At 41.1% G+C, this 27251-nt stretch overlaps 1 protein-coding gene across 1 annotated transcript; it reads right to left on the bottom strand.

The window, feature by feature from the left end:
- Positions 1 to 1110: 1110 nt before the first annotated feature.
- Nat3 (N-acetyltransferase 3) lies at positions 1111 to 27059 on the bottom strand. Its single transcript, NM_001013052.2, is given in 3 exon segments — positions 1111 to 1910; positions 2047 to 2951; positions 26899 to 27059. A coding segment is annotated over 1 exon segment (873 nt). The 5' UTR covers positions 2946 to 2951; positions 26899 to 27059; the 3' UTR covers positions 1111 to 1910; positions 2047 to 2072.
- Between the last annotated feature and the right edge of the window lie 192 nt (positions 27060 to 27251).

A 27251-nucleotide genomic window follows, 5' to 3' on the forward strand; every position in this document is an offset into this window, starting at 1 on the left:
AATGAGCCTCCCCAAGTTTCCCCAGGATCTGAGGGCATCAGAGACACTGATGGTTTAATATTGACAGAGCTTGGTATAAATTCACACACTTGATCTTATCATGAAGACCATTATCCCAACCTTTTCAGGCAATATGGCACTCTGCCTTTAACTTTATAGTCTTGGAGTCCATGTTCTTGTCTCCAGGAAGCCACCTGAAAGACAGTTTGTTCTTTCGAAAGATACAAAGAATGGAGAGACACGTTAACATCTTTAGCTAGACATATTGACTTCTTCCTCCTTCTGTCCTTCCTATCTCACACAATAACTGTTAACGATGTGTAGTCAGTGTTTAACCATTCAGTCCTGTAGCTAAGATCTACAGCTACATGTTCTTTCAGCAAATGCTCCCAACCTGTGCCCATAATGGTTGAAATAGTGAAGAAAAGCTGTTTACATTGATAAGTCACTTTACACATGCACTACTGATATGTTTAAATGTAACTGCATCATTTACTGTGGATCTACTCTTCTTGACTATCTTACTGTTTTTGTTTTGTTCTGTTTTGTTTTGATTTGACATTGAAATGGTCTTGGTCAAAATACAAAAACCCTTTGAGCTCAAGAGTACCAGATTGACTTGACGGTGACAGAGAGAACCATGGGGCTGGAAGACAAAGTGACATTGACATCCTTTCTTCCCATGCAGGACAGGTTTCTTGTCCATCTCTTCCTAACTGAATATTATTTCTTGAGTGAATACTTAACTATATAAAATATTCACATGCATACCTGGCCTATTCTCTTAATAAATGGTCATTTATTCTAGGCCTTACATATCTCATTACTTTTTCTTAGTTGATGACAAATGCAAGAATACGTCTGAATTTTAAACAATAGCCCTGACATTGAATCCACAAGCCAAAATGCCTGTTTGAGATGCTTGATCTTGAATGTCTCATATCATCCTTTAGTTAAATATGATTCTGGGAAATTACAAGGAAACCATGATTTCAAGCTAGGAAGGACACAAAATAGAGTAGATACAGGGCTTCTGTAAGAAAATTTTATTTCTGATCACACTGAGTGAAAGGAACGGCAAGAATCTGATTCTTAGATAAGATAGTACATTTGAAGAAGACAAAAGTGTGGAAAATTCACCTAGACTCAAAATATAGCTACTCCTTTTTTAAAAAATCTCTGATTCTTACTGTTTTAGTCAACTGTATTCTTTCGTGCTGTGTTTTCTATCTGATTTGTATTCTATAATGTACAATTACTACTTTATATATAAACTATTTAATGGAAGTAATATACTCTAAATATGAATGGTAACAATTTGAGAAACTTCATGAATACAGAATTGAAACTGCCAAGGCCATTGTGCGAGACCTGACCAGCTGTGCCAAGTTCATGGCTTTTCATCTCTCAGTACTTTCTACTGGTATCATTCTTATTTTCAGAATTACTTGTAACCAACACTAAATCTTATTCTTCCCTGTTTCTGCCTTATGTCATATAAGGGCATGTTGTAAAAATTAATCTGAATCTTTGCTGGAGGAACATGAACCTTTCACTGTACACTTTACCTAACTACCATTATAACCTTTGAATGAATTCAACAATGAGTCAACATGGAGGATTTTATAGTAGATATCAAAATAACTATATTATCATTAAAGTACTTTTACTGTGATTACATTTTTAATTGCACATTTATTTAAAAGTCATTTAGTTACCTGAGTGGTTAATCTTACAGAAAAAGCAATTGTATGTCTATGATTTTCTTAATGTAATGGAGGGGACAGATGTTGATATGATACCAGTCAATCGTTGAAGAACTTTGTTCTAATAACTCATGGCTTCTTATTTTGTCACCTAATTTGAATAATTTGATTATTTTACATGAAAGAATAAGTACATATAGAAACATTGAAGACTAGGGTTGGGGATTTGGCTCAGTGGTAGAGCGCTTGCCTAGCAAGCACAAGGCCCTGGGTTCGGTCCCCAGCTCCGGAAAAAAAAAAAAAAAAAAAAAAAAAAAAAAAAAAAAAAAAAAAAAGAAACATTGAAGACCATTCTCCTTTCTTACTCTAAATAGTAAAAAGCCAATTACCACATTTGGGCACAAGCTTTGTCTCCAAGCGAATACCAAAAACGCGCTTCAGGACTTCTTCTATTTCTTCTTCCTTCAGAGTCTTAAACTCCACAAGATCTACATTGTCCTTATAATTGAATTTCTTATGGATAAGAATGGTGCCTACTAAACCATGGACCCCTTCTTGGGTATGCAGGGAGCAAAGTGATGTGTTTGTCATCACAGATGTTGGAGATTTCTGGTAGTATGCACTCACGTTCTGGAAATCTTCAATCGTTCGAGGTTCAAGAGTAAAAGAGTAGATTTTTCTATGTTTGTTCTTCTCAAGAAAATTAGAATCAATGAATTCTTGGTTTGGAACAAATTCTTGTCTTTTAGTTTGTCCCAGATACCAAATTCCATTCCCTTCTGTCAAGTGGAAGATGGCAGGCACCTGAGGCTGATCCTTTCCAGATGTCAATTCCAGAGGCTCCCACATCTGGCAGGAAAATGGGAATGCACTATCTACAATATATTTTTTGCCACTGATGGTCACCTGTAGTAGAAGGTGAATCATAGTGTTGCTATATTTGCAGGTTGGAGGGCTATAAACACATCCTCCTAACATTGTGACCTCAAAACCTATCATGGTCAGAGCCCAGTAAAGAAGATGATTGACTTGAAGACACCACCCACCCCGCTTCTTCTTCACAATGTGATGAAAAGTGGCCTCTAAGCTCAGTTCCATGGGTTTCCCACAATGGATGTTCAAGTTCTCAAAAGGGATAGCCCGTATCTGATGCTGAAGGATTTCAGTTAATGTTTGCAAGTCCAGTTTGTTCGTGGACTTCTGATAACCAATTCTTTCAAAGTACGCTTCAATGTCCATGGTCTCCTAAGAGAAGGAAATCAAAACAATCAAATGTTGCCATCTGTACTTGGAGTTCCTTATTACGGTTATTTACCTCTTAAAGTTATTTAAGAGAAAATGTAAACACCTGAATACAAAATTAGCTTTAGATATGTGTCATAATAATTACTTAAAAGTGGTTAACCATGTCAGTAAACCTATAGAGAAAGTTTATTCATTTCTTCTATCTTTCAAGTACAAGAAATTAGAAATCTAGATAAGATGATGAAGCAAATAGTATGGTGAAGATTTAGATGTGATTTTCTCTGTCATGAATTGAAACTGTCTTTTATCCCCCACTAGTTCCGGCATCGCAGTGCCCCAAGATATCTGGTAGATAACTTTCTTACACTTAAATCACTACATGAAAGAACACGCAACACAATAACCTTTGATCCAATGGATAAGATATAATTGCCCACCTAAACATACAAAGCCCTGTACACATCCATCCCTTAAGAACATTCATAACAACCTGTGAAGGTACAGCGTGGAATCTTAACGTCAGCCTCCATGTTGTCCCGCAGCTACTCTCCTATCTCCTCCTCCCTCTTCCGTTCCCTTCTCCTCCTCTTCCTTCAAACTTTTCTCCTGCCCATCCTTCCTTCTTGTCCAATGACAGGCCTCATTCTATCCTCTACCTGCGTTACCTGTAAGACATCATCCTACAATGAATGAACAAGGGTTTCCAATTGATGTGCATTAAATATGCCTAGAAACAGTGCCTAAATAAATAAATAAACCCACAAAAAAACCCCAGGAATAATTAGTAAAGGAACACTGGTCCTTTATTGTTCTTGATGCCCTAGAGAGTTAAATTGATATGAAAGGAAAGCCTAGACTAAGGAATTGCCTAGATCCTATTGGCATGTGAGCATGTCTTTGGAGGAAACAGTCTTGCTTACTGGTTGATGTAGGGAGTCCTGGCAACCTATAGGTGACACCACCTATAGTCTAGGCTGGTGGTCCTAGACTATATAAGAAAGCTGGCTGAGCCTGAGCTCATGAGTAATCCAGCCAGCGATGCTCTATGGTTTCTGCTTCACATCCTTTGCAATCTTGGCCTGATTTTTCTCAGCCATGGACTGTAATCTAGAAACTATAATCTAGAAACCCTTTCCTCCCCTAACTTACTTTTGGTCATAATTTACTTAACACAGCAACACAGATAAAACTAGAACACTGACCACTCTGTGCCCTATTCAGAAGTTGGGGTGTGTATTCTCATAGTGATTAGTGCACTCAGGAAATAACTTACTGAACATTCACTAAGCATTTCCTACTGATTTAGTGCTGCAGTGACTTTCTGTATGTTACAGTATATTGTTGTGATAAAACACCACAACCAGGACAGTTTATTTGGACTTACAGATCCAGAAGGGTAAAAATTAATAACCATCATGGCAGGCAGGCATCAGTGCCTATGATTATGGTAATATAGAATTCATTATTAATTATTATTTAATATTAAATATTAATTAAATATTCTTGAATTAAACATGTTTAAATTCTGTGTTAATTAAGCTGAGATTTGAAGTAAAATGCTGAAGGTACTCAGGAAGCAATCTCTCGGAACTGAACAGAAACAGCATTAGCATCCCAGGCTGGCGTGCAGCACCTCTGTGCAGGCATAGTCCTTTCCCCTTCACCTTGACAATTAACCTAGAAGACTCAGAGGAAACAGAGTGAGCATATGTAGAGACCCCACTGACACATTTCTGAAAGTGTACCTGTTCTAGTTAGCCTAACACAGCTTGAATTGAAGTACCTTGGAATGCCTGTTCTTCCTAGTGCAAATGATGGGCTAATTAAAACATGACTTTTCTTGAAAACAAAAGGATAGTTTTGAAAGCTAAATTATAGAGGATCTAAATTTCATGACACATGCGTGAGGTGATCATCTGGGTCCAAAGGTAAATGTGTGGAAGGAAGAATGATGGAGATGTTATCTTCATCTTTTTCATTTACAACATGTGTTCTCATGTGATTTTCTTGGTTTTTGGTTTGGGTGTTCCCCCCACCCCTAAGGAAACTCCTTTCCCACTACACACACATGAAGTTTTAATGGGCATCCAATAAAGATGACTCTCCCAAATTCTCCCAAAGGTTGACTGCCCAGGCTATGTGGTTATACATGAAGGCAACTATGCCCCAACAAGCCAGATTTGGTCACTGGTTCTCAGTAAACACAATAAAAGAGCTAAGTTAATAGTGAACAGGAGACAGGGAGATGTCTTCAACATTGGAAAGAAGGACAAAGAGATTCAACTCACCCTCAAGTCTATTTCCAAAGCACTGACATGAGGTTTAAGCTTAAATAGAAGACAAGATATATAAATCACAAGGGGCAGCGGTGTCTCAGCCACACTCTCCTGCAAGGCTCGTCTTGCCCACAACATTCTCTCAGCAGCAGTAAATATGCTGCATTGGTTGCAGATTCTTTCTCTGCCTTCCCCCAGAGCAGGCAGTCATTTCTTCTCCCTGAAACTCCTGATGGGATTCTAAATCCTCGAGGACCATTGCTTTAACAGTCTGATAGCCAAGAACCGGACATGTGTGTGTCATTAGTACATCCCCATTTCTGCCAGCTAGGCAGGTTACATTATTATCCTTGAAGGCTTTAACAACACAAGTCCAATTACCAGAGATTCACTTGGAGTCTTCTATGTGCACTTCAGGGATTTTTGTTGTTTTCGAGAAGAGTTGCAAAAAGCCAGAAACTTGCTTTACTTGATTTGAGTGTGGTATTTCTGCTTCCTATTCCTTCTTTTCTGCTTGCTTTGTTCTCATCCAGACTGCAGGGTGCTGAATCACTGTGCATTAACACCACACTCCAGAAGCCAGACAAGTCTGTCCTTTAACTATCTGGACAGAAGAGAATTGACTGGGCAGGCCACACTCAAAGACCATTAGCCAACAGTTCCTAGTGTTCAGACCTACAACTCAGAAATGGCTCTAACACAGCTTCCAGTGACAAAGGAGGAAGAACAGGGTATTCCCAGGGATCCCTAAGAACAAATTGAAAGGAACAGAGTGTTCTGCTGTCCATAGCTAAGGATGGCAAAGGCCAAACGAAAGTAAATCTCTGTCAGAGGGTGGTGGAAGAGAAGATGGTTTCCAGTTCTTTCTGAGGGACAGGTAGAACAAAATGTTTTGCTGGTGAGGCAAAGGGAGGAAGGTCTAGGGAAGGGAAATAGCAATTCTAGAGAGATCCAGGGAGTTATTGTCAGGTGTGTACAGAGCCGGAAGCAAAGTCCTGAGCAGAGGCCATGGCACCTGGTCTTCTGCCTTTGTAGGAGCATTGCTCTCAAAAAATTCTGTTCTGTGACCAGGGGCAAAGCAACTGATAAAAACAAGCATGACAATAAGATCCAAAACCAAACCAAAACAGAAGGACAACAAAACATATCTTTACAGTTGCTGGAAAAGCCCCCCCTGCCTTCTGCAACTAAACCTCCTTCTATGGGGAATTGTCAGGGACCTGGGGAAAGTGAGCAGGTTTGACCCTTGTCTTTGGTGGAGTCCAGAGATTCCAGAAATTGGGGTGGAGGAGGGGCAGGTACCTGGTTCCTCATTACCTCCCCTCCTAAAAAAAACACCTGTCTGGAAGCTACATGGCCTCTAACCCCATAAGTCCTCATTGTCAAGAACTGAAATTACGAAATCATTTAGAAGATGGGCTGTAGTTTGGTCAGAAAAGAGTTTAGGGTCTCCAGCCTTTTTGACTTCTTGGCCTTGAGGGATGATCATGGAAACCTAAGATCATAAGGAGAGCAATAGGTAAAAACTGCCTAGGCAGTTTTTGGAAGAGAAACTGAGCAGGAAAACTCTGAAGTATCCTTGGCAGAGGCCCCTTCATGAGATAATAAATAGACTTTTATCTCCCAGAAGGTTCTATTCCCCAAACAGTTACTAGCAAGTCTCCACAGCTAAGCCTGCCTGTGTCTCCACTCTAACTGGAGAACAAATTGTTCTATGTCTTGCCATCTTTTCTCACTCAGAACCCTAGCACACTTTCCTGGGCACTCATACCCTAGCACGCTTTCCTACGTGCTCAGACCCTAGAACACTTTCCAGGTACTCAGTGTTTTCTCTGTTTCTCTGAAACCTCCACCTGCCTTCCTATAGTCGCTTGTCAACCTCCATGTACAACTCAAAAAGCATGACCTGCCCCTCCATCTCCTTCTTCCCTTCTAGCAGCTGCCAAGATGTTCCCCTGGTCTGTCTTGTTCGTTTTCTCTTAAATGTTGATAAAATGGTCTTTGAGTTTCTTTCCAAATGAATTTGTAAATTCTTGTACTAATGAAACTAAGAACCCAAAGAATACCCCAGCATCCCTGTCTCATTGGTTTTGTTCAGCTAGTATTTTATTAACACTAAGGACATTAGTCTGAATTTTAGTTGTCTTCCTATACACTCCATTTAAAAACCTATCTTCAAGTCACTTGATACCTGGTGCTAGCCCTTTGGCATCTACAGCTCTAGTCAATTTCTTTTGTTTTCCTACTTCATAGTCTGAGATCGTTCCTGAAGGCTCCCACTGCCATGTGCTTGGGTGGGCTGAATAAGCCAAATTAAGGCCTCCATGACAGCACATCAGCTGAAGATGACAGGAACTAGAGCATCTGTGTTCCTCCTGGTCTAGAGGGCTTGCCTGAGGTACATCCAGGACTGTTTCCCATGTGATCCAAGCTACCAATCATGAACCATTGTTAATTCTCCCCTTACCACCTCTGTCCTTCCTTTCTTACCAGTTCTACCTCTCCCTAAACCATTCTCTCTCACCAGCGTCTTCCAGCTGCTACACCACTACATCAGATACCCATTTTGAAATGTAACCTATTTTCCTTTTTAAAAAAATTATTTCTATTATTTCAATTATGTGTATGTGTGTGGGAGCAGTGGGGGTTGCATCCACATGAATTCATGTGCCCAGAGAGGTCAGAGGTATGTGATCCTTCCTGACCTGGGTTTATAGACAATTGTAAGCATGATGTGGAAGCTGGCAATTGAACGTGGGTCTTCAGAAAGAGCACTATGTGCTCATAACCACTGAGCCATCTTTCCAACCCATAACCTATTTTATCCCATTTCCTCCCTGGCTTATCCCCCTGCCTTTTCTGATGACTGAGTAGAGAGAGTATTACATAATACATCTATATTTTGGACAGACAGACATTTGAGTTGTTCACAAGCCAAGATTCATTCTGACTCTGAAATGCAGGCCATGAACTTAGATTATGGGCATTTGGTATCAATATTTTATCAAGAAGAGACAAGAAATGAGGGTGCACCCAGGATTTCAAGCTTGAGGAATATAAAACAACACAGAGAATTTCCACCAAATTCTCATTTGCTACCAAAGCTGTAACTGACCTTATGTTCATCCATTGAAGACATGTGTATTGAAAGCTTATTCTCACTCTGGCATTGAATTAGATAGCTAAATAACCCAGTTATGTCTGAGGAAGTAGATATGCAGGTTTATCCTATAAGCACCTAATTGCTCCAACATTTGAACTGAGATGTCCATGAAGAATCTTTGTTTTCCCCTCTGGCAAAGTGTGCTGGGAAGTTAACAGTAAAACTGGGAGATGAGCAAGAGTCTAGATAGAAGCATGAAATTACTATGTTTTTCTTCAATTTTCATAGTTTTAGCTTATGAATTTTAATGAAGTAGACACTAGTGACAATAGAATGTGAAAATATGCTGCATGCTCATAGCATATGAGGATTAGAATAAACATGCTGTATAGCTGACTTTGGTATAAAGTTTAGAGCTGTCAGGACTTAGGCTTTATTATTATTAATTTTGCATCATGTTTTATTAATTTTTGATAATTTCATAAATATATTTTAACATATTCCCCATCCCCTTCTATTGCCATCTTTTCCTGCTGCCCATAGTCTCTATAGTACTAACATTTACTTTTTCCATTGCTATGATAAAAATACCTGACCAAAGCAACTTAAGGAAGGGTTTGTTTTTGACTTACAGTCCCAGTGTGTGCATCCACCATCAGGAAGCAGAGTGAAGAAAATGTGTGTTCTTTTACCTTCATCTTCTTTATGTAGTTCAGGAGCCTGATCCACGGAATGGTGCCATCCACATTTAAGGTGGATCTTTCCAACCTGAAAATGTAATCTAGAAAAACCCCTTACAGACATACCCAGAGATTTGTTTCCATATTGATCCTAAATCCCATCAACTTGACAGTCAAGGTAAACATCTCCACCCCTTGTCAGTTTGATCCATCACACAGCACTTCAAACTGTAACATGAGTTCACCTCTGCTTCCTAAGATTTCATTTCTCCTCAAAATACATTTAGTCTATCTCTGTAAGAACCCATAAATGTTAACAGCTAAGTCTACCCAAAGATGAAAAACAATCTCTTAGTTATGACAAAGATATTTTTAAAACCCTACCTACATACTTTTATCATATAACTATACAGAGTAAACATCCAAAATCAGAGAGAAATTTGGGCATAATAAAGAATGATCAGACTAAAACAGGGCCAAAACCCAACAAGGAAACCACCAAATCCTGCAGCTCCATGTCTGACATCTGGAACTCATGTAGAATTATCTGGTCTCCCAAAGGTTTCAGAAGCTCCACTCCTCTAGCTCTGTGGTCTGCAGTACACATAATTCTTTTGGGACTGGCTTCACTCCATGCTTGCAATTTTCCTCAGCAGAAATTCTCCAGTCCTGGCATTGCCGACACACTGGGATTTTCAATGCAACTTTTGCTTTGCATTCTCAGCTTCATGCAATATCCTCTTAGACTCTCCTTGTAGATTATCTAACCCTGTTATATATTGCTTGGCCTTGGTGGCTCTCTCAAATATTTATTTTCTTTTATTGAAAAAATGTTTTTATTCACTATTTTCAGATTATGGATTTGCCTCCCCCTGCTCTTCACAGTTTGTCTTCATCACCCCACCTATCCTGCTTGTCCCCCTTTTTTTCACTTTCCTTAAAGAAGAAATTGGCATCTAAAGGATCACAATCAAATAAACTACAATATGATAAAGCAAAGTGAAACAAATCAGTATAGTACGACATAGCCAAACAAGAAAAGGAGCCAAAGAAAAGGACAACAAATGCATATAGATACAGAACACACACACACACACACACACACACACACACACACACACACACACAGAGGAATTTCATAAAAAAACAAAAATTCCCTTCAGTCTGGCATCACACATATTTGTAAAACTAGCACTATATGGACTAAGTTCTGCCAGCAGAATTTCCATGAGCCTCCTTGGACTACACTTGTATCAGCCTCTGTGCCTTGACCCTACGAGATATCCTTTCATAGGCAACTGCTTTCCTGTAGCTGGGGAACCTACAATGGCATCTTCTTCAGCTTCCCTCTTTTAAATAGATTTACAGTTTCACAAGCAAAGGGTATGGGTTTAGCCAGGCTGGTGCGATGGAATTTTTAAAGGAAGAAAGCTAGGCCATAAATAGTGTGCTTGAATTGTAAGGATGTAGATTTGGATTTGGTAAGGAGGTCAAGCATAAAAAGTAGAGTTTAAAGATGCCTAGACTATATCTGGTGTGGGTGACCTTGAGACAATAGTACCATCATCACCAGGAAGGTTCACTAGGAGGAGTTGGCTTGAGGCAAATTGATGAAGTGCTGGGATTCAGACATGATTTGGCTAGATATTCAAGGTATGGATATCTGATTGACAGAGTGACACACAATGTAATAGAAGTCAGAACTTGCGGCATTCATTTTGAAACAAAGCTGCCTCAAATCCACTGAGTACAGTGTGCAAGAGAGTACAAGTCAGATGGAGAAAGGAGATTTCTGTACAGGGTCAACTGGAGTTCTCATGAATGTGTTACTGGTCAGTGTAAAACTAAAATCCACCTTCTTCAGTGTTACTGTTGTCATTAAAATGAACTAGATTCTTAATGCTTGTTGGCTCATGAAAATATTAAAAATAACATTACTAAGCCTACATGCTTAATTTTGTACCAAATAACCATTCAAAGTTATATTCCACTTTCACAAGATGATATTAACCTCAGTAATTTTAGAGTTCAGTGAAATTTTTAGAAATATAAGTATTTCCAATGCAAATGGAAACTTAAGGCTGGGAGTCTGGAATCTGTGAAAATTCAGATGGATCCTCTCCCAAAAAAATTACATACTGAGAAGAAAAACAAATCAAGGTATTTATCCAGACAGAAGTCATGTCTCGTTACTTAATCAAGCACAGTTTTGCACATGGTCATGTTCATCTGCCAAGCAGTTGGGAAAAGTAGAAAAATGTATAGTGAATGATACTTCCACAACCTCGTTCCTCATGATTGGGTTGCTGACATCCCACAGTGTGCTGAACACAGTCTTTCTGTCAAGCAGGTTCAAACCTTAGTGATTTCAACATTTCCGCCTGGGCAATTCATGGTGGGAGGACAAACTGTGCTCCCCAAGCATTATGGGATGTTTCTGATGTTTCTGGATGTCAGTCACACACCATGACTGTAATAGATGAGAAGCTCTGGATGCATTGCTAATATCCTCATGGAGAGCAGTAACCTAAAAGATCACTAGTGTGAACTGCGACAAACATTGAAGAAAAGAACAGGGGAGATGGCATTGGCTAATTAATGTCGTTGAAGAAGACTGAAGGATGGATGCTGAAGGAACATGACAAAAGCAGCTACCTGGGATGATAAGATGAAGGATGAAAGGATGACCTTTCATTTGTCCAAGCGTGTATTCTGTGTCAGGCGTTACTGACTGGAGATAAAGCTTAATTTGGGTGGATGTGTCCTGTGCGCATTTGTAGATTATGCTGTCTTATGGGGGGGGCATATTCTGGGCATCCTATGTATAACCCAAGCTTCCTGTTTAGACTGGCTATTCCTGGCTTATTCCACACAATATGAGATGCCCACTTCATGAACATCACAAAATGTAAGAAGAGTGGGCACTGAGTCTAGTGCCTTTACAATCCTCTTCGTTGTGTAACCTTAGCAAGGCACTTGCATTTACAGGGTTATTCCTAGACTGGAACATTTTGTAATCCTGTGAGGAGGGCTCCTATTCCTTCCTTATAGTTCTATGGTTTCTTTTTGTGTGTGAGAGAGCAAAGTGAGTTAATATATGTATGAAAGTTAAAATAATATTGAGACTCTAAAAATTAGTGTATGCATTGCCCAAGGTCACATACCAGGAGTGCTCACAATTCAGCTCTATTGTGTGTTATAGAATGATTTCTGTCTTTCCTAAACTCGTGTCTATAGTCAGATCAAACCCTAATAAGACAGATGTGGTTTTGGAAGCGGATAATGGGTGGAGTTTACAGGAGTTTGAGGTACATATTAGAAAAAGAGCCTATTGTCATGTAGACTGTTAGCAGGATGTGGACCACATACTGCTTCTGTTAAAGCCTGGGGCAAGTGCAGGGAAGTAATCCTAGCACAAAGTAGGATGTGACTTTCTGGAGTTCTACTGCAGTGATTCCTAAAATGGAGATACTGGGGGATGATAAACTGGGATAGTCATTGGAGACCCCTATTTTCCTTTTTTAGCACAACTTGAGAGGACAAGGGAAACTCAGAAAGGAAGCCAAAGCATGAAGATTTTAATGCTCTCAGCCTGACCATATTGAAAATAATGAGAATGTGTGTCCTGTAGAGAATAAATGTAAGAATAATGATCTATTATTGCATGCACATATGTATTTGTATATTATGTATATATATTCCCTAACATAGCTGATTAAGCCCATATTGTTAGCATTTTGTCTAGGCTACACCCCAAAGTTACCTGGCAACAGCCAGGTGTGCCTGACTCACTGTAAAGGGGGCTACTGGACCCTCCTCTTACTCTTGCCTTCTTGTTCTAGCTCTGTCCTCTCCCTCCTGCTCTCTCTCTCCCCACTTCCTTCCCCTTCTCTCTCCACTTACTCTACCCCATGCCCCCCCACCGCTGCCTTTCTCTGTCTCTACTACCCTCTCAACTCCCCTCCCCATGCCCTGAATAAACTTTATTCTATACCATCCTGTGACTGGTGCTGCAGGGGGAAGGGATGCCTCAGCATAGGCCCACAGAGGCACCCTCTTCCCCCTACACCTAACTGCCCATCCACCAAACATATTTTTTCTCCCCTTACCTTTTTATAAAACACAAGACATATAATGCTACTTTGAATGGGTGTTTTCAGGGATGACTCTACAACTAGTTGGTGTGCTTGTCCTTATGTTTTAAGTAAAAGGAAGGCTGGTACCAAGAAGTCATAACTTCATGCTCATTAGAATAAAACCACCTGGGGGCCTTGTACCTAGCAACACATTGTGACCAAATGCTATTTGGCATTTTAGAACTAGCATATTTTGATTCTGTATTCATAAAACCTGGACTTAAAATAAAACGCAGGGAGCCCTGGGAATATTGCCAGTGAAGGGACTAAGTGAAAACTCTCAGCTTCACATCGATTTGCAGCATCTCCGTTGAGTGATTGGCAGCTTCTTTTCAGCTCAGTGTCAGCATGGCAGAGCCCTTAGTGTAAACAACTTTAAAGCCCACCAAGTCTCTCCTTACCTGTTTTAATGGAATATAGGTTGACCTTTAGTTTTAATTCAAAACTCATAAGAGCTTCTATAAATACCCTAGAAATGATAGGAAAGACAATTTTAGGAGATAACACCACTTTTACTTCTTTATTTTTGAAGATATTTTGTGGCTCATAAATTATGAAGGGTGTTGGGAGAGAGATGGAAAAGCCATAAGCTGGCCACCTGAGTAGCACGGGGAAATACGGAGAGGAGAATGGTAGAAGAGGATGGAACATCATGAGCTTAGAGATCTGGGGAGCCACCAAGAGTAAATCCAGAAACGTCAATCAACCAGATGGTTAAACCCATGGTTATATGAAGGAGTAATGAAGCACATTTTATTGCCTCAATTTTTATTGATACATTCCAGACATATCAACACTCACTAGGTCAGTGAGTCAAGCTTTGTGTTAGTTACTTTTCTTGTTATAGGACCAAATTCTCAAAAGAATAAACTTAAGAGTTTATGTTCCCTCCCAATTTGAAGGGTTCTAGTCCATCATGGCAGGGGAAGCTCTACAAGCAGGAGCCTGAGGCAGCTGGTAACATCGCATCTGCAATTTGGAGACCGGAACAGAAAAGAATTAGTGACCAGTTCTCTTTGTCCTTTGATCCCATCCCATGGAAAGGTGCTGCCACATTCAAAGTGATTGCTTTTCTCCTACTTAAACCTTTCTGAAATACCCTCACAGACACACAGAGATATTTTCTAGGTGATTCTAAATCCAGTCAAGTCGACAAAGAAAATTAATCATGTAGACCTGATCTTTATGGATTAAAAAAATATTAAATAAGATCTACCTCATTTTGTGTGTGTGTGTGTGTGTGTGTGTGTGTGTGTGTGTGTGTGTACCTGCCTGCAAAGGCCAGAGGAGGGCATCAGATTCCCTGGAGCTGGAGTTACAAGTGGTTGTGAGCTGTCCAGTGAGTATGTGGAATTGAACTCTGGTCCTCTCCAGAGAAGTGCCCTAAACCACTAAGCCATTTTTTTCATCTAATTGTTCCTTTTTAAAATATCAGCTTTATTTAGAGATATTGAGGCAGAATGATGAATGTAGATTATATCACCAGAAAGGGATACTATGTGATCAAGGAATCTATTATATTCACTTTCTCTAGCTTCTGAAAAGATTGGGGAGTCCAAGATAAAACCTGGGCAAATGCCTTACCAGTTACAGTAAATTCAAGAGAGAAAATACTTGTAGAAAAGTGGAACTACACAAATATGGAAATGACTAAAAGAAGGAAAGACTATTGTAAGTCTGGGATTAGAAGGTAAGGTTTAACATATAAAAATAAGATGTGGAAAAAGACAACGAATGCAAGAATGAAAGCAAGACACATCACTGAGTCTTTACAGGCACCTCGCAGTACAGCATATAAAATGGGCTCAACTATATAGGGCTCAAAATTATTGTGATGAAATTGTGCAGTTTATGGGGGATTTAAAATCAGAAAATGATGTAAGGATATAAACACTGCAAGTACAAAGGTAATGAATAACTACGTTCTCTATAGACAGCACAGTATCATGCTGAATCACAAGTTCATGTGAATGACAAGCTTACACCCACACCTAAGGCTCAGGGATCATTGCAGGAGATGGGAAGGGAAGATCATAAAAGCCAGAGGATCAGGAACTTTGCCATGAGATTGTGTCTCCTAATAACATGTGAAACTACACCAGTAAAGTCTCAGCAGCATGGCCTCCCAGATATGAGCTGAACAAGGGTCACACCAGTAAATGACCAAACAGCATGGGGAAAAGCCCAGGAATCCACAGCTCTTTACAAAGAACTATGGACAACTGAGCAAAGTAAGGAAAAAAAGAGGTGGCCTTCTCAAGAGAAGAGAACACTAAATGATTGTCCAATGGCACATGGCCAACCCTGAAAACATAAATATGAGTAGCATTATATGGATTCAACAGACTATACTTTGTGTGTATGTATGTGTATATATATGTATATGTATATGCAAATACATAGATGCATGTGGTAACAATTGATGAAAAAACGGGCCATGAATTTGAATGAGAGTGAGGCAGGAGGAGGATTATGGGAGGACTTGGAGAAAGGAAAAAGAAGGGAGAATGTTCTAATTGAAATAAAATATCAATAACAAACAAAAAAGACACAAGTTTGATGTTCACAGAAAGGGATGACAAGGATGACCAAGTAGCAGCTACAGCCAAATCAACACAGACCAGACACGGGGATGCTCTCATGGAGCTTCCGAAGAGCAACACTCCCTAATGGGAGAGAAAAATGTGTGAGAGCAAGGGAAGGACTGCAGAAATCAGATCTCATAAACAAGAAAGACAAGATTCTGGGCAAGTATGATTCTATGTGTTTGACATTGGAATATATTCTAGTTAAATTATAGAAATCCAAAATTAAAGAGTTATTTAAGCAGCTGGCAAAGGAAAAAAAGTTCCTTTGTACGAAGAAAAAATCCATCTGGCAACAAACTATTCCACAGAAAGATCCAAAGGTGAAGTAAGGGCACCGTGCCTCTGAAGGACTGAAAGAAGGTGTCGCCCTGGAGCCCTATTCTGCTAGTGTCTCACTGAATGATGAAGGTGGCGCCCATACGAGGACAACCTAAGCATGAAATTACATGAGGAAACATGAAAAATCTGACCTTTCCTGATGATGCTTTTTTCATTAGCCAGTGGATGAATAAATCCAAAGGAAACCCAAGAAAGAAAGAGGCCACAGTACCAGATCACAAGATTAAAAGGAGGGGATAAGAAGCCCTTGGTCCTGTCAAGGCTGGAACCCCAGTGTAGAGGAATGTCAGAGTGGAGAGGTAAGAAGGGGTGGGTGATTGGGGAGGGGGAAAACCCTCATAGAAAAAGGAGGAGGAGGATGGGATAAAGGGGTTATGGATAGGAAACTGGGAAAGGGGATAACATTTGAAATGTAAATAAAAGATATTCAATTTAAAAAAAGAGATGATGAACATTGTGGAAGTTGAGCAAGCATTTATTTTATGCAGCAGTAGAGATTAGAAAATCAAAACAGAAATATTAAGACTGAGAAAGACCAGAGAAGACCTGACCAATATCATCAGCATTAACATTTGGTCCATTCAAACCATGAAAAGCTTAGTGCAGATAGCAGTTCATCACCAGGGAACATAGGGATAAGACTCAGGAAGACGATAGCTTGTTGGAATGCAGTCTGTAAGTCACATGGATCTATGAGTTTCCCTCATGATTTTCTGTGATCATGCTTGGCTTATGAGCTTTTTATCTAAGTCCTCTGTTCTCCTTCAGAACCACTATGAGCCTCCACTGCCCTCTTTTCCTGAGAAATGGAAACCATTCAGTGTGCTTCTGGAAAGCGTTGGGCCAATGACTTACACAAGGCTTTGAGAGCAAAGCTACTTTACATAAAGCCTGTACCAACTTTTGAATTATGATAGATAGATAGATAAATAGATAGATAGATAGATAGATAGATAGATAGATAGATAGATAGATAGATAGATAGATAGGTAGATAGATAGATAGGTAGAGATAGAAATGACTTTTCCCCCCAGAATCCATAAGAGACTCATGTGTAGGTACTTGACCTGTCAGGAATAGGAGTAACTAACTTAAGCTATGTTTGCTGTGTTTTTGAAAAGCTATGTGAAAGAAAGTCAAGGTAGACAGGCTGAGCCCCCTTCTAAAGGAATTTACGAGCCATTAGAAAGCATGTAGCTTTTTCCACAGATCACATGGATGCTTGCTCACTGCTGATTGGCCACCATTCACAGGTGGGTCAGCTGTTGTGATTGTCCGTCTGAACTGGCATTTTAATCACAAATTTCCATTTTAATGTATTCTAGGAGAATAGGCTAATGGACAGAATTTAAGCCTTCAGGATATCTTCAGCCCTCTTGGTTAATAGTAATCTCTCTGTCTCTGTCTCTATCTCTGTGTGACATAGACATATACCTTATATGTATATGTATTTTATTTATTCAATTTAATTTGCTAAGTAATCTTTTTCCCCCAAATGGAGTTATGAGCAGATGTGTAATGCAGAATTAAAGGCAAACTGGGCCAAAGGAAAGCCATCTATGCTGTACCTGAAGACTACAAGGAGCCCAAGTGCAAATAAGAGGGAACCAGCTGGCATCGCCTATGTACGTTCGTGTTTTTCTGTTACTACTAAATAGAATGACAGAGAGAGCTAATTAATGGCTCCTGACAGTCTCTGTATATGTGTATTTTCTATCCTTTCCCATTTGTTTCTTTGGCCTCTCCCACCGTGAAGGGCATTAGCTTCCCACTATATTGATACTATAGATCTATTCCCTACCAAACCAGCCCTTGACCATCTAGATGAGAAGGGCCTGAGAAGCTGGTCATTTACCAGCTCAGCAGCAGCAGTCATTATAGCTTACAGCAGAACTGCATGTCAGCCCTGGCTCCCTGTGACTCTCTTCCCTAACCAAGCATTACCATGGGCCATTTGCAGATGGCAGGAGAGTAACTGGAAAGGGAAAGGAACTACAGATGAAGAAAATAAATCCCAGGGCAGGGCATTGACAGAGAAAATTAGGTCTCCTTAGAGGATAGGATGTTGTCAGCTGCTTAGCGTCTGAGGAAATTCAAGGAGGGGCTAAAGAATGGTTTCAGAGATGAGCTAAGCAATGCACTGTCCTGGGCATCCTGCCCAGAGCAGACATAGCACTTCCTCCAAAGCAGAGTTTCAACGGGCTTCTCGCTTCTGGTACTCTTTGCACCTCACTTCCCTGAGTTTGTGTAATCAGTGTTGAAGGGTAATCCTCTAATGTCAGTAAAACTAAAGCAGTTGATTTTTGTGTCATTGAAAGATTGTGGACACCCTTACTACTACTACTAAGATTTCTTACAACTTCACCATTTTCCCCAGGAACACCTTTACACCCTACAATAAATAAATTCACTAGAGACATATGTAAGACCATAAGATTTCTTATTAACTAATATAAGATGGATAGAGTTTGCTATCCACCTGTCCTCTCTTAATTAATTGTATCCTTTCAAGACAGAATCTGTTGGGGACATATGATAGTGAATACGTCCATTAAAATTGCCTTTGGTTGCCCACCCTAGAGATTTAAGGTTACCCCTATTCCTAAGACTCCATGCGTTTCACACACAGGATCCAGAGAACCCTGAACTGTATCTGACCAGAATGCTGCCTCCCTGAGGAAGAGTTTTCATGGTACCAGAAGGTACCATGCGAGCTTCCAAAGGAAATAGGCAGCCAGCAGTCCTACCTAGCTTTGATTGATGCCTATGAACCACATCAACAACCAATAGGGCATGATAACCCTCCGACCACACATACCTTTGGTGGTAACCAACAGCTCTCTGACTAGACTTAATACTCATTCAAGAATACCCATTCTAGAAGGTACTAGAACCATAGCTAGTGAATTTCGGCCTTCGAGGACAACCTACAACTGCTACTTTACTAAACCACCATAATTTCTAACTACATTCTAATTATTTGTCCTTACTCTCACAAATAACTGTAGTTCTAGCCCCTATCAAGAAAACTCTTAACAACAGAGACCATTACAGTAAGCAAGAATGCAACACTATAGAGCCCAGTCCCAATAGATACGTCAGATAGACTCCATGAGTAACTCCCATTTTCCACATGAAGAAAAGGAGTTTAGAGGAGCTCAGAGACTTGCTCAGGTCCTCATAGATAAATGGAATGTCCTGTGGCTGTTACTTGTCACAGGACAGTTTGAAACAAGCCTGTTAGAATCACTGGTGTGCCACAAAGTATTTACACCAATACTTTCTAAGCATGTGCCAATCAAACATTTTGATCAAGTGAATTTGAAGTTTACCTGGTTTCCTTTTCAGATAGGAAGAGACTCCAAGTTAATGTGTGCTACAAGTGAGTCAGGGAGTTTTGCTTGGGCCTGTATCCAGGATGTAGGCCAAACGCTGTCCCATCTCTTCAAGTGTGCAGAAGAGCTTTAACTCGCTGTGGGCTCCTCTTTCCATGAACTCCAATTACAAAAAAAAATCTTCAGCTTTTTGCACATGGTAGCTATTTGAGCCCCAGGTTGCCCAGTAGATAGTTCTTCAAATAATCTCACCGAAAAGAAGAAGAGTTTATATTATCTCATGTTTCGGGCTGTGGGGAATGTGTCATTTGGATGCCACATTACTCTTGCTGCGTTGGAGCCTGAGGTCAAACATCCTATGTCTTTCTGAGCAGGTCCAGCATCCCAGAGGAGGCAGAAGAGAGAGATGGAGGCTTCAGGGTACCCTCACTCCTAACTTCCACTCTATTATTTACTGCATATAATAAATAGTCTCTCTTTTCATTTTTCTTCCTTTTGTTACAAAACTCAGCATTAGAAGACTGACAAGAAGAGTAATTAACTAGAGAGATAGAGAGTGCTGAGGAAAAGAAACTGAGTTTGATTGAGGATGGGAGCAATGAGGAGGGAAGCGGGACATCTCCGTACTTCCTTCCGTTCTCTGGAAAGGGTGAACTATGGCCTGAAGATTGGTAGGCTCCACCAGAGAATCAGCATTTTACCAGGACCTTGAGTGTGATTGCCTAGCCTTTTCACCCCAGGAGTGTGAACTTGAGTGTGACCGCCTGGTCCCTCTACCCCAGGACTGGAATATTGTCACAGCACAGGGTTTTCTTGTCTTGAGGACAGAACATTCTTTCTAGCCAAGCTTCTGTTCTTACACTGGTTCCTAGAATTAGCACGCGTGCGCGCGTGCGCGCGCGCGTGCGTGCGCGCGCGCACACACACACACACACACACACACACACACACACACACACACACACACACACACACAGTTCTTAGGACTGCAAGGCACCAGTCAGGCTCTGAGTTTGAGAAAGAGAACAGAATGAAATCCGATGGATTACAGCACACACTGCATCTTACCTCACTCTATTTACTTCTCTACCCAAAGGCAATGTGTAATGGTTGAAATGGGTACATGTATGTGCGAAGGACATCCATACTCTTCATGTCGGCTTATGGTTTTGGTTAACATTGATGACATTGCTCTTTAACTCTTGACGTTGCATGGATCTTTCTCTCTCTCGTCTATTTTAAAATCTGTCTTTATGATGCAGCTAATGCCTTGTGCTAACCCTCTGGCAACTACAGTATTCTAGTATAAATTCTCTGCATATGCATCCTGGAACTCTCTAGATCAATGGTTCCCAATGTTCCTAATGCTGGGACTCCTTAATGCAGTTCCTCAGGTTGTGGTGACCCCTAACTATGAAATTATTTTCTTGCTACTTTATAATTTTGCTGCTGTTGTGAATCATAGTGTAAATATTTTTGGATAGAGGTTTGCGAAACAGGTTGCGACCCACAGGTTGAGAACCAGTGCTCTAGCTAAAGGTCTCCATTGCTATATGCTTGAGTAGACTGAATACACCTTCAAATTATGCTCCCTGGGACAGCACCTTAACCATTGATGAGATGTTAACAGCTGCTGTTGGGCTGCTCAAGGCTATTCAGGGTTGTCTCCCAGGGCTGTTCAGACTTCTTTTCTTCACAGGTAATCTGTCAGCCATACACCCTGTTGTGTATCCTGAGACTACTTTTAATCCCTTAGTTCTTTTTATTCAGACCAGGTGTCATACACAATTGCTTCTCCCTAGGATCCCCACCCCACACACCAGTACCACCCTAGTGTTATGCAAATACACGAAATAACCCACACCACAACATATCCTATTGTTCAAGTACCTGCTTTTATTTTTCCCTTGTGATGCTCAGAGGTCCGAGGGGGATATCATCTAATAACAAAACTCCATTTTAAGTAGCTTGGATACTGAAATCCACAAACAGAAAAGCTGGGTTATAGGGGAGCAGAGACCTGGTTTATGGAGCAGAAGACATTCTCTCAGGTTGTAGGCATGTGACATGTTATCAAATTTAGTCAAGGAGGAAGCAATAAACTGGGAAGGGAACTAGAATTGTAGGCTCAGGGGAAATACAACACGGTGGAAGAAAGTCGCCATTAGCTGCTTATCTGCTACCCCAAACCACTGACATCGTCCACTCATCCATAGATCAAAGCACAAAGTTTCCATCTCACTTCTGAGGTATCAAAGCCACAGACTTCCCATATGACTCATGGTAGCCCCAGTATTTGAACTGATACACACACACACACACACACACACACACACACACACACACACACATTTTTCCCTCTGATGGCAAAGTATCTAAATAAATTTAAGGATTTAAAGGGGAGAAAATGAGAGTAGTGTGCAGTTTTAAATCTACTGTTTTGCAGGTGACAATCCACATGACTCAGCAAAAGGACACACAGAATGCACCAGGAGCCCACTTCCTGGGAGGATTAGCATCAAAGAACAGCACTGTAGGACATTCTACAGCAGAGGACTGCCTGGTCTGGCCTTAGTGAGAGAAGATGCACCTAATCCACCGGAGACTTGAGGCCCCAGGGAGTGGGGAGGCCTGATGGGGTAGGGGTGGGGGATGGGGATATCCTCTTGGAGATGGGTGGGGAGGTATGGGCTGAGGAGTGGACGGTAGAGGGGGTTGACCGGGAAGGGGGAAAAAGGTTCTGAAGCTTGGCTTTCTAGAAAAGGTGAATTGGCCTGGGCCCTGTAAAACAGAACATAGAGTACACAACTAGCAGATGTGGTCTTCCGATAACAGATATCCATGATTAGATTATTCTGTCCAAATGTCAGATGCCCCCCCAACCCCCAACTCCTTCTGCTAGGAAAAGATTTCAGCAGGAGCAAGAGCAGCAATGGCAAAGGGCAATAACCTGGAGAACAGGAAGCAGAAACAGAGTTAGTGTGGTGATGCTGAAAGTCAGGAGGAGACAAAGAGGCTGGCAGCCCTGAGGTGATTGAATAGTCTGAACACAGAATCAGATTTGAGAAGGAGGTGAAGCAGAGACTATAGATACCTGTGGTACTTCTGACTGTACCACAGTAGAAGATGCTGCTACTGACTGGGACAGGTTCATGGAGAGAAGGAGCTAACTTGGGGTAAGTTGATGAAGTGCTGTGTTTTAGACATGACATGGCTGGATATTTAGTTTTGGATGTATGACAGACATTAAAGTTACATAGTACAGGTTATGGATAAGACTAATGCTTGGGACATTCCTTTGAGGTCACCTCATTCAAAACCTTTATTTGGGGGAAAGAATGGCATGGTGAGGAGGTGAGGGAAGGGATTTCTATGAACTACCATCTGGTGTGATTTCTGGCCATTCAACCAACATGAAACAGAGGTCACACAATGTGTTGGTGTGGATGCAGACATTAAAATGAACAGGTTTATTTTCGTTGGTCCACAATGATATTAAGAGGAATAATAACATCTAAGGCATCCCTGGACTATACGTTTTTACCTTATCCCAAACAACCATGTAAAGTCAGCTGCTGTGTTGCAAGACAGCAGTTACAAAAGTGTCCAGTGCTATACTTAGAGATAATGAACATTTTCCTCTTACATAAAGAAGGAAAACACATATAATCCCTGAAATTTGGATTCTGTAAAATATCTGATAGATTGATCTTCCTTACTGAAGGACTACTTACACCGAAGAAAAGCAGGCCAGTACACATATACAAACAAAATAGTCTGCCTCGTTCCTTAGGCAGGAATGAGTTTATGTGTGGTCCTCGACCTCTGCAAAGCTCCGAGTAGAAAACTGTGTAGTCTATGAAGCCCTCTCCTTACCCTTCTCCTCATTACCCATCCTCTGATATGCATTCCTTTGGGGAAGTACATTGGCTGTACTGATGTCTAAGGTTGTGTTAGACTTGTGAGACCAGATGTCTGACCAGAGGATAAGTTTTCTGCCCATTAAGAAATGGTTGCCTTAAATATGAATACCCCTGCAAGATGCTTCCAGTCTTTGTGTAGAAAGGAGCAGAAGGCCATAGCACTGATTCGCTAGGAGTGTTTACATAGTAATTTGATGGGGAAGGTAAAAATAGAACGAGCCAGAGTAGCTGTGAAGAAGAAGAGGACACTACCCTTCTTGCTATGGGTGGGTATGCGTGCGTGCATGCATGCGTGCATGCGTGTATGTGGTGTATATATGTGTGTAATTGGGATATTACCTATCATACAGAGATATGGTTCATAATTACTTGATGCTTCCCATGATGCATTTGTAGACAATTATGTCCTGTGTGTGGTGAATGGATCCTGTGGACTGCCTTTATACAACCTTGGCTTCCTGTGGGTGAAACGTGAGCTCTTGGCTTCCTCACATGTCTCTTCCACTGTGTCAGGAGGCATGCACTTCATGAAAGAATGAGTCTTGGTGGTTAACTTGGAGATTTCTTGGAGAAGATTTGAAGTTAAGAGTTGAGGATGAGGTTTGGTTTGCTCCTTTTTGTGCTTGGTAACACATGAGGGGACAGAGAGACTTGAAGAAGCTACTGTGAGTTGAAAACCAGGGTGAAAGGATTTGGAAATTCTTTGCCTATCTCTGCTAAAATTAGGTGAGGGAATATGTTCTAGAGGGAACTCAAAGGAGTGGCCCAGGTCCTATGTGCTGAAGAAATGATGACTGTGACTCCCAGATACAACCAAATATCTCAGGGCCACTTTCTTAAGGTCAGTGTCACAGTAACTGCTTCTGGAAAGTCAACAGTGATGCCATCTGGTGGCCCGGATCTTAAAGATGTGGCCATTCCTTTTTTTTTTTTTTTTTTTGGTTCTTTTTTTTTCCGGAGCTGGGGATTGAACCCAGGGCCTTGCGCTTCCTAGGCAAGCGCTCTACCACTGAGCTAAATCCCCAACCCCCAAATGTGGCCATTCCTGATGCTGAAAGAAAGAGAACAGAGAAAAGAGGAGCATTCATTCTTGAAGCCTAAAATGCAGTGGACTTTCCTTTGTCTTTGAATTTGCTTAGAGCATCCTAATTCTTTCTCTCCTTTTTAAAATGGGAGTGTCTACATTTTTCACTCTTTGTGCAGAAAGCAGACGATCTGATTGTATGGGTTTATGACTGAACTGAAATTTTGTGTCAGGTAGAATCATACCTCAATGCTACCCACATTGTAGACGATATCTAAGTCACACTGGACTTAGCTTTGATTTGGGCATGCGTTGAGAGTTCTGTAGATACTAGAATATGGGGAATAGGTTTTGTAAACAAGAAGATAATGAATTTGGGACAAGTGCTAGAGGGCAAAATATCATAGGTGGAATTATGACCATGCTCAAACACAAGTGCTGAAGTCCTAACCCAGCCCCAGCCCACCTTAGAAGCTGATGATATTTGATTTAGATCTTTAAAGAGAAAACTAAGATGAGGACGATGCTTCTTATTTAGCCCTCATAAGGAAATAAAACCACATATAATAAGAAACTACCACTTGAAATGGCCATCATAACAATGCAAAGCTCGTTCTGCGTATTTGGCCTCACAGAATCATCTGGGTCCTAAGATACTGCTGACATCCACCTTTTTCATTAAACTAGCCCATCAGCTTGAAATCTTGAAATCTCGGCTTACTGAGAAGCTGGGTACAGAAGAAAGAACCAACTCAGCGTTGACTTTAGAAATGGCTGCTATTCCTTCCATCAGTAAACATGCATTCTCCGTGACACCAGTGTTCCCAGGCATCTGCTCACTGTATTATTGATACCTCATGGCCTGATTAACTATTAAAATATTTAAATGAGTCCCAGACTCCAGTTTCCACTTAATAAGAATGTAGCATTTTAAATTCCTTTCTGTACAGGGAAGACAGAATCCAATGATTAGAAAGCAAGTGGTGAGCTTAGCCACTGTTGAGATGAGTGTTCACGCGGATGAAGAATTTATTGGCAGCTTCCCAGAGGGAAAGTGCTAGGAGCTATTCTGGCTGAGAAGGGGTGTGTGTCCTTGGTTATGAATCAAGTTTTAACCCTTGCTAGCTGGCTAGGATCAAAGCATTTTGTGAGTCTTCATTTTGTTTGTTAAAATAAGCCCCATAATTATTGGTCTATAAAATTAGTCCGTTTTGGTGCTACCTAGCAGGAAGACTGGAGGGTTTGTCTTACGTTTGATGTAGAGTTTACAGTTCTTTATCAATGTTGGCCAATTAGAACCACCTCGTATACATGATGCTTGTTTCACAGGCAATTTTGCTCTGAGTGTAATGATCATTTCTTGTGCCACATTTGATATATTAAGTGTGTTTGTGTGTGTGTGTATATGTGCGTGTATGTACATGCACATGCATGCGTGCCACATATGTAAGTGCCCACAGTGTCCAGAAGAGGGCATCAGATCCCCTGGATTTGGAGTTACAGGTAGTTGTGAGCCATTTGGTATGGGTACTAGGAACTGAACCTGGGTCCTCTGGAAGAGCAGCAAGGGTTCTTAAGCTCTGAGCCACCTCTCCAGCCTCCATATATGATCTTTCCTCACTTAGATTAATATTTGGAAGTTGATTCATAGTGTGGCTGGTATAGCACATACCTTTAGCTGATTAAAATTGAAGAATTTAATACCTTTAGTCATATATCCAAGTAAGGAAGATGCACTCATTTTTCTATCTCTCAATCAGGGTGTGCTTAACACTCAATAAAAGCAAGAACCTCCTCACATAGGAGTGGGAGATTACACAAAGCAAGCAGGTACACAGCACCCCAGTATGGGTCTGTAATCACCACACATATTAAATGCAATTGGATTACTGGAGAAGGAGCTGCAATTTCTGCCTGGGAGACCAGGAAAGTGTTTTCACAGAAAATACATATTTTTGTGTAAATATGAAAACAGCTTTGAACTTATTTGTATTTTTCTGTTCCCTTGCTGTCTCCTTCATGTTAGAAAAACAAGTCAGAATCAAGAATGAGGAGCGAGTTGGATGAGGAGAGATGGGTGGAGGGGCTGCAGTCTGGAGGCGGCATTCTGGGAAGTTATGAGAGAGGATATAAATGTGGATAAGGGCCAAGTTTGATTTCAGGTTTCAGACAGCTTGGCTCATAGTAATCCTCAGAGCTCAGACGTCACCTTCCCGTGGAGCAGCCTGTGAGGTGCCAGTCAGAATTAATCCTTGTCCTCTGCCCAAGATGGAATAATGCGTGTGTGACAGTAAGCAACAAATGTTCTGAGGCAGCAGAGCGCGTGGCCCCCTCTCGGTTTCCTCTCAGGAGAAGTCGCGTTTGCTTTTTTAGTTCTCATCTCTCACGGGACCCAACTCAGGAAGTCTAAGCTGAGGCTATTTGATCATGCCACCATATAGGATATAGGTGGACCACCCGGGGCTACCCACAGTGCGGAGTTGAAACAATGTTAGGAGTTCGCAGTGTATTGAGAGAGGTGATTTTCGGTATCTTAGGCTCACTAGCTGCGTACTCTCTGAGTGGGTGACAGCCAAGCCTGTCCATCTGATACGATCCTTTCATGTCCGGGTTCCCTGAAGGCTGGCAGTTCTTGTGACAAGACGCTGAAGTGCAGCAGCCCTGCAGGCTCTTCTATGGCATTCGTCCACAGTCTGGTTTCAGTCTAAGGATTAAAAACCTTCTACACAGTATCTACCGACTCCTTTCCCTTAAAGGTGGGTTCAGCACAGGCACCTTGGTGTCCATTTCCCCCAGTCAGAACTCTCAGGGGAGGCTGACCTTGTTTAATACATGGCCCATACGAGGCAGCTTCCTTCTCTCTTTTTACTGCGTCTTAAGTCGCCCCTTCCCAGCA

Source organism: Rattus norvegicus, chromosome 16 (assembly GCF_021556685.1).
Source record: "Rattus norvegicus strain SHRSP/BbbUtx chromosome 16, alternate assembly SHRSP_T2T, whole genome shotgun sequence".
Classification (NCBI taxonomy): domain Eukaryota; kingdom Metazoa; phylum Chordata; class Mammalia; order Rodentia; family Muridae; genus Rattus; species Rattus norvegicus.